The sequence below is a fragment of the Perognathus longimembris genome, chromosome 7 (assembly GCF_023159225.1).
Source record: "Perognathus longimembris pacificus isolate PPM17 chromosome 7, ASM2315922v1, whole genome shotgun sequence".
In the NCBI taxonomy this organism is placed as follows: Eukaryota; Metazoa; Chordata; class Mammalia; order Rodentia; family Heteromyidae; genus Perognathus; species Perognathus longimembris.
The window spans coordinates 6876245-6884571 of record NC_063167.1 but is presented as its reverse complement, the minus strand read 5'-3'; the positions used below and the strand labels follow the sequence as shown (position 1 = coordinate 6884571).

General features: G+C 61.5%; 1 protein-coding gene across 1 annotated transcript; it reads left to right on the top strand.

Moving 5' to 3' along the window:
* Positions 1-4703: 4703 nt before the first annotated feature.
* Positions 4704-7888, top strand: Srm (spermidine synthase). Its single transcript, XM_048349816.1, is given in 9 exon segments — positions 4704-4941; positions 5393-5513; positions 5852-5944; positions 6596-6749; positions 7068-7151; positions 7226-7320; positions 7322-7372; positions 7461-7583; positions 7719-7888. Coding segments are annotated over 9 exon segments (918 nt in total). The 5' UTR covers positions 4704-4765; the 3' UTR covers positions 7740-7888.
* The last annotated feature ends 439 nt before the right edge of the window (positions 7889-8327 follow it).

Here is an 8327-nt window from a genome sequence, read left to right as displayed (position 1 = left end):
CGGGGAGCGCCCCGGGGCCCACGGTGAGGTACGTCTCGGACGCCCTGTGAGCCGCGCCTGCACGTGTGCGTGTGCGCACGCGCCTTGGGATAACGTGGCTGCCAGGAGGAGGAACCGCATTCCTGGGGGACAGCTGCGGTCCCCGGGGGCCGCTCGCGTCCCTCATCTCGTGCTTTTCTTTTGAGACAGTCTCACTCAATATCCCAGGGTGGCCTTACTGACTCCTCCTGCCTCCTTCTCCCAAGTGCTGGAATTACAGAAACGCACCGCCACTCCCAACCCTATCTGGGAAAATTATTCAGAAAAAAGCCTTTGGTGCCGGGGACCTGCTCTGTGGCGGGCTGCTTCCCAACTTGTGCACCGCCACGAGGTGGCCAGAAAGAAAACAACATACTCCGTGTAAGAAATGGGGAAGGCGGGAGACTACCATTCCCTGTAGTCCACATGGAAACCCTCTGACCCCACAGCACCCTTCTTTCCAGGCTTTTTACTGTGCATAGATGGAACTAGTTGGTCCCTTAGTCCTGGATTCAACCAAATGGTTCTGATTGCATCTACACAACTATTTACATCATAGCTGTTGCAACAAATCTAGAGATGTTAAAGAAGGGCTAGCATTGGGTGCTGTGTGTCCCACACTGTAATCCCAGCTACTCGGGAGGCTGAGATCTGAGGATCACAGTTCCAAGCCAGCCCAGGCAGGAAAGTTCATGAGACATCTCCAGTTAGCCACAATAAGCTGGAAATGGAGCTGTGACTGAAGTGTAGAGCACTTAAGCACAAAAGCTCAGGGACAGTGGCCAGGCCCTGAGTTCAAGTCCCACGACTAGCCAAAAAACAAGAGCTAGGACTCTGGCTCCATGGCAGAGCACTAGCTGTGCACACAGGAGGCCATAAAATTTATACTACAAAATAAAGTTTATACTCCTATCATTCTAAAGTTTACTTTAGTCAACTCCCAGGACTCAGCATATTTCCTTTTGTTGATTTCTGCCAGGGCAGGGTTTAAGCTCAAGGCCTGAGCACTGTCCCTTAGCTTTTTTGCTCTACCACTTGAGCCACAACTCCTTCCAGCTTTTCACTGGTCAGTTGGAGGTATGAGTCACACAGACTTCCTTCCTGGGCAGGATCCTCAGATCTGAGCCTCCTGCGTCACAGGTATAAGACACCAACCTCAGGCCTCTGTTACCTTTCCTTGATTTTCTTGCTCTTTTTTTTCTTTTTTTTTTTTTTTTTTTGCCAGTCCTGGGGCTTGGACTCAGGGCCTGAGCGCTGTCCCTGGCTTTTTGCTCAAGGCTAGCACTCTGCCACTTGAGCCACAGCGCCATTTTCTGTATATGGGGAATTGAACCCAGGGCTTCATGTATACGAGGCAAGCACTCTCGCCACTAGGCCATATCCCCAGCCCTTTTTTTAGTTTCTTATGTACCAGTAATGGGTTACTATTTGCAAATTTTTATTTTATTTTATAAGACAGGGTCGTAAGTAGTCCCAGTCTAAGTGCTGGCTTAGACTCATGATCTGCCTGCCTCGGCCTCCTGAGTGCTTGTTACGGGCAGGAGCCACTACGGTTGGCATTGCCTGTCTTATTCATAATCCTACATTGAACTTCAGGTAGATCTGTGACCTGGTCTTTCATTCTTGAGAGTTTACTGAAGGCACAGATGATCTTCTCTCTTGTTACAATGCTGGAGATGTAGCCCAGGATAGTATATGCGAGGCAAGCTATCCTCTAGTCTAATCGCTACTTTCATTTACACAAATATTTAGAAGCTTCTCTGAAATCTATCCCCAAAATCCTTAAGAAGGCTGACTGTAGGAGGGATGAAAGAGACCAGGCTAAATCAAATGGCTTGTGGGGGTGTTCCAACAGCAGAGGAAAGTCCTGTCCTGAGATGGGGTAAGGTTTATATTACGACATGACTGGTTGGAAGCAACAGAGAAGCCACACTTTCTGCGACTTAATACTTTCTCCTGAGACGGTGACTCCTGTCTCCTGTCTCATTGCTGTACCATCATCTTGAACCCAAATCTTCACCTCATGGTGAGGGCTGCCACAGCTCCAGCTGTTCATGGGATTCTCATTCGCATTGTATTCCCAAGCTGGGCCCCTGTGGCTACTCAGGAGGCTGAGGATTGAGGTCCAAAGCCGGCCCAGGCAGCAAGTCTCTGTGAGACTTAAATCTCTGATTAACCACCAGAAGTGGCGCTGTGGCTCAAAGGGCTAAGGCACTAGCCTTGAGCACAAAAATCCAGGGCAGTGTCCAGGTCCAGAGTTAAAGCCCTACAACGAACAAAAAAAAAAAGAGGAAGAGGGCTGGGGATATAGCCTAGTGGCAAGAGTGCCTGCCTCGGATACACGAGGCCCTAGGTTCGATTCACCAGCACCACATATACAGAAAACGGCCAGAAGCGACGCTGTGGCTCAAGTGGCGGAGTGCTAGCCTTGAGCGGGAAGAAGCCAGGGACAGTGCTCAGGCCCGGAGTCCAAGGCCCAGGACTGGCCAAAAAAAAAAAAAAAAAGAGGAAGAAAAGCCAGGGTAGGGCTGGAAATATGGCCTAGTGGTAAAGAGCTTGCCTCATATACATGAAGCCCTGGGTTCGATTCCTCAGCACCACATATGTAGAAAAAAGCCAGAAGTGGCGCTGTGGCTCAAGAGGTAGGTTGCTAGCCTTGAGCAAAAAGAAGCCAGGGACAGTGCTCAGGCCCTGAGTCCACACCCCAGGACTGGCAAAAAAACAAAAAACAAAAAAAGCCAGGGTAGTGATCCATACCTGCAGTACCATTGCTGGGGAGGTACAGACGGGAGGATCGAGAAAGAGTTCTGAACCCGCTGGGCACTGGCAGCTCACACCTGGAATCCTAGCTACTCAGGAGGCTGAGGTCTGAGGATTGCAGTTCAAAGCCATCCCAGGCAGGAAAATCTCTGTGAGACTTTGTTTTCTCATGTCTCTGTTGTTGTTATGAGGGTGATGTACAGAGGGGTTATAGTTACATAAGTCTGTGACATGAGCAGTGTTCCCTGCTGAGCTCTAATCTTCCTTTCTGACGAGCTGTAGTAGTTGTAATGGGTAATACAGTGAGGCTTCAGCTGGTCTTTTTTTGGGGGGGTGGTTGCTGGTCCTGGGAATTGAACTCAGGGCCTGGGTGCTATCTCTGAGCTTTTTTCTCAAAGCCAATGCTCTACCACTTGAGCCACAACTCCACTGTCAGCTTTTTCTTTTTTTTGGAGGGGAGTGGTAACTTAGTGGAGATTAGTCTCACAGACTTTCCTCCCCAGACTGGCTCTGAACTGCCATCCTCAGATCTCAGCTTCCTGAGTAGCTAGGATGACAGGCGTGAACTACTGGTGATCTTCACTGGGCTCGTGCTGCTGTACATCTGGGGGCTGTCTGTACTTGCAAGGCTTGTTTTCTTGAACCTGAAAGGTGTGCATTATCTCCTGCACACTACCCGGAACGCAAAGCCAGGGCTCGCTCCTCAACGTGGGGGCAAGGATGTCACTTCCCTTACCTTCCTCACTTGACACACATCCTGGAGAAGGGAATGGACTCAGCCATCTGCCATCCTGACACAAGCAGTCACGCAGGCTCTGCCAACTCCAGACACAGCTTTAGCCTCCTGGCCCCAGGGCACAAAGACATGGAAACCGCCAACTCTAACCCAAGGGAAGGACAGCCTGGCCCAGGCAGGCCTGGAGTGACTCCATTTTAGCCACTGTGATCCTTGACTGAATAATCTGCCTTGAACCAACCCTGTGGGGGCGGTCTCTGCTTGTCTCCCCCTTTAACGGAGACTGAAGAGCCCCAGGCTTGAGGCTGCCCCCGGGCCTGGCATCCGACAAGGGACGGGGCCCCCACGCCAGGTGGAGGCTGCAAGACGTCAGTCAGAAGACGGCCCTGACATTGTGTCAGGAAGGCCTGACGCCAGCCGCTGCCATCTTCCTTCCTTGGCATTCCAATTGCGCACAGGGCAATTAGCATTTAATGTCTGGCAATTAGCATGCTTAATGTGGTTCGGAGAAGTTCCTTGGCATTTCCTTAAAAACAGCGTCGTCCCGCCCAGCCATCAAGGAGCGAGACGCAGCTTGTCAGAAAGAAAGAAGAGCGCGCGTGCCCGTCGCCCCGGTGCCGAAGTGCGCGCGCGGGGCTGGCTCTTCCGGGACCCGGCTGGTCCGTCCAGCAGACACCGGCTGCGGCTCCGACTCCAGGAGGAGGCGGCTAAATCCGGCTCGGCAGGCCGCGGGCGGTGACGGCAGGTGCGGAAAGCCCCTGGGCGCCCCTCGGCCGGCCCGCCGCGCCATCGGCTCAAGTCCAGCCCGCAGCCCGATCCGCAGTCGCGACACGAAACCCGGCCGGACGCCGCGGCCCCCGCCCCGTGCCCCCTTCCCCCCCCCCCTCCCCCGCCGCAGCGCCGGAGGAGGGACGCGAACTCCTCCCGCAGGCAGCCCCGGCCCGGCCCCCGACGCCGCCGGGCCCCACGTGGCCCCGGGAGCGGGCCGCACTACCCTGCTGCCGCTGACGGACGGCACGCTTCGGCCAATCCGCGCCGCGCTTCGCGCCGGCGGCCGAGGAGGCCGCGCCGCTGATTCGCCGCGGGCCACATCCCTCTCAGCGATTGGATATCCCGGGCTCCACCCCCTGCCGACAGGCCCCGCCCCCGGGCGGGTTAGGTTGCGGCTCGGGCGGCGGGCGGAGCTGGTCCCGTTGTGCTGCGGCTCCGCGCGGCCTGCAGTCCCGGGCCCGCGCCGCCCGCCCGCCCGCCATGGAGCCCGGCCCCGACGGCCCCGACGGCCCCGCCGCCCCCGGCCCCGCCGCCATCCGCGAAGGCTGGTTCCGCGAGACGTGCAGCCTGTGGCCCGGCCAGGCTCTGTCGCTGCAGGTGGAGCAGCTCCTCCACCACCGGCGCTCGCGGTACCAGGACATCCTTGTCTTCCGCAGGTACCGACGCCGGCCCGGGGCCCGGGCTGCCCGCCGCCCGCCGCGGCCGCCCTGCAAGCCGCGGCCCCTCCGGCCCCGGCCCGCCGCCCCCTCCGCGGGCCCGGCCCCCTGCCCTGCCTCCCGGCGCCCCCGAGCCGCCCGGGCCCCCCCGCCGGCCCCGGCGGAACTGTCAGAAGTTCTCGGGAACTAGGCCCGGCCCCGCCCGGCTCCCCTCGGCGCCCGCTCCCCCCCACCCCCCGTGCCCCCGGCCTCGGGCGGGCGCGAGCCCCGGGCTGCGCGGCGGCCCACGTGTCAGCCCCGAGACACGTCAGCCCCGGGACCCCGGACCACCCCGGCCCTCGCCCGGCCCGCGGTTCCCCGCACGTGTCACCGCGGCGGGCGGGGGGAGTCCTGCGCGCTCGGGGCGGGGCGAGGCTCGGGCCCGGGTCCCCGACTGTCCCTCTGCCCGCAGCAAGACCTACGGCAACGTGCTGGTGCTCGATGGCGTCATCCAGTGCACCGAGCGGGACGAGTTCTCCTACCAGGAGATGATCGCCAACCTGCCCCTGTGCAGCCACCCGGACCCCCGCAAGGTACGCGCGCGCAGAGGCGCAGGCTGCTCCCGGAAGCCCTCCAGAGGGCCACCCGGGAAAGCGCTGGCGGATGGGGGAGTCGGCCCCCCGAGGGGGTGGGAAGGTCCACCGTGGTCCCGGCCTGAAGCAGCACCCCTGGGGGGGCGCTTCCGGGGAAAGGGGCTCCGGTGCGAGACGGCTCAGGCAGGAACGGGATGCTGAGCGCACAGCGGGGAGCCAGGAGCCTGGGGCTCAGAGGAGCCGAGAACCGGCCTCACTCCAGATAGCTGCGTACAGCGCTCTGCGCTGAGGGTCGCCCAGACCTGCTGGGGTCCTGACCCCCCGCCGCCCCTGCCCAGGTGCTGATCATCGGGGGAGGCGATGGGGGCGTCCTGCGCGAGGTGGTGAAGCACCCCTCGGTGGAATCCGTGGTCCAGTGCGAGATTGATGAGGTGAGCGCCTGCCCCACTCTGGCCTGGCACCGGGTGGGGCCAGGTGATTTACCTATTATTTCCCCTTCTGACAAACCCAGGATGGTAGGAAAAGGCTTTGAACTCAGGGCCTGGGTGCTGTCTCTTTACTTAGTACGATTAGAGCTGGTTTTCAAGTTAGTGTCAGGCAGGGCTCAGGCACTGTCCACAGCTGGGACATCTGACTCCCTTTACACCCAGCCTGTTGGCCATTGGGCATCCGCCCTGCCCCAGGCGCTGTGGAGGTGCCAGGGCCAGGCCAGTCCCCGCCCTGGAGCGGGTGTCAGGCTCAAGGAGAGCATGACGGTGACCCAGTGGGGCTCGGTGGACAGGAGGAGGAAGCCACAGGCTGCCGAGCAGAGGTGGCGTTTCGTCTGAGGCCTGTGCACAGATGCTGGCCGGTGGAGGCCAGGGGTGGTTCTGCGCTGTGCCCCACGGAGAGGGGCGGTGAGGGAGAGGGGGAGCCATGCCTGAGCAGCAGGGCTCTCCCCCACTTCACAGATGTGGGAACAGCTTCCAGAAGGGGAAGGGCTTGTCCAGGAGGACACGGGGGGGGGGGGGGGGCAGTCGCGGTCCACCTGAGCGGGTGCCCAGCCCCAGGGCCCAGTCTCCAGCCTCCGGTGCCCTCCCCAGGACGTCATCCGAGTCTCTAAGGAGTTCCTGCCGGGCATGGCCATCGGCTACTCGAGCCCAAAGCTGACCCTCCATGTGGGCGACGGCTTTGAGTTCATGAAGCAGAACCAAGATGCCTTCGACGTCATCATCACCGACTCCTCCGACCCCATGGGTAAGGGGGGGCCGGCCTCTCCCTCCAGCAGCCACCAGTGCGATGCTGCTCCCTCAAACGAGAGCAGCCATGACTGCTCCTTATCCGTGATCATCCTCTTGTCCTCCCCACTCAGGATGGTGGGGGAGAAACTGGCCACTGCCAGTTCACAAGAGAGTAGTGGGCTGGCACTGGCCTCAGTTTCCCCTCCAGCCCCGGGTGGGGGCTCGGCTCCTGCAGTGCGGATGGGGAAGCCTGCAGGAGCCTGTGGGGTGATGGGCCCGCAGTGTGGGTCTGTCGGGGTCCCAGCTGGGGTGCTCACCGCCCCGTCCCCCGCAGGCCCCGCAGAGAGCCTTTTCAAGGAGTCCTACTACCAGCTCATGAAGACGGCGCTCAAGGAGGACGGCATCCTCTGCTGCCAGGGTGAGCGCGGGGTAGGAGCGGGGTGGGGGGGGCGGGGGGCGCCCTTGGCCGCCCAGGCTGACTGTGCTCCCCAGGCGAGTGCCAGTGGCTACACCTGGACCTCATCAAGGAGATGCGGCAGTTCTGCAAGTCTCTGTTCCCGGTGGTGGCCTACGCCTACTGCACCATCCCCCACCTACCCCAGCGGCCAGATCGGCTTCATGCTGTGCAGCAAGAACCCCGTGAGCCACGCCCCCGGGGTGGGGGGGGCACCCCACCTGGGGCCTGAGCGCCCCGCCCTGACCCGATGCCCATCGTCCCCGCCCCCAGAGGACCAACTTCCAGGAGCCCGTGCAGCAGCTGAGCCCGGCCCAGGTGGAGCAGAGGCAGCTGAAGTACTACAACGCCGACGTGCACCGCGCCGCCTTCGTGCTGCCGGAGTTCGCCCGCAAGGTGAGCGGCCTGCGGGACCCCCGGCCGCGCCGCCCCGCCCCCCGCGGCCCGAGCCCCGCCCCCGCGGCCCGAGCCCCGCCCCCCGCGGCCCGAGCCCCCGCCCACCGCTGACTGCCCGTCCTCGCGCCCCTGCAGGCCCTGAACGATGTGAGCTGAGCCCCGGGCCGCCGCGGCACACCGCCGGGATCCCGACTGGACCAGGGGCTCCCAGGCCGCCGGGCGCCCAGGCTGGACCCAACCTCCGACGGGCGCTCGCCCACCCACCAAGTGTTACAGGCCCCAGAATGCTGCCTGGCCTGCCCTGCCGGGCCGACCGTCCGTGCGTCTGTCTGTGTGTCTGTCTGTGGTGTTTGGCCCCAAGCCTCTACCAGCTCTGTACAGCACCGCCCCGCCCTCTGTCGCCCTGGACAAACACGTATTTATAACAACCTCGCGAGTGCCGTCCGTGCCCGCCAGGGCTCGCGCCCCCAGGCCGGAGGGGTGATCTGGGGGCTTCAGGTGTGATGGGGGCCTTGATCTCAGACCCCAGCACAGAGGACGCCGCCGCCGGCAGCCCAAGCCCCGAGCACCGGGGCGTGGCGGCAGTGTCAGAACTCAACTTCTTGGGGTGGTAGCCTGTGTTCTGGATCCAAGCCTGAGTTCAAGTCCTGCCTGTACCTTACCACCACCCCACCACCCTACCCCCCACCCCCGCCCCAGCTCCATGGGGAAATCCCTGCACTGTTCCCTTGGTGTTGGGGTGCC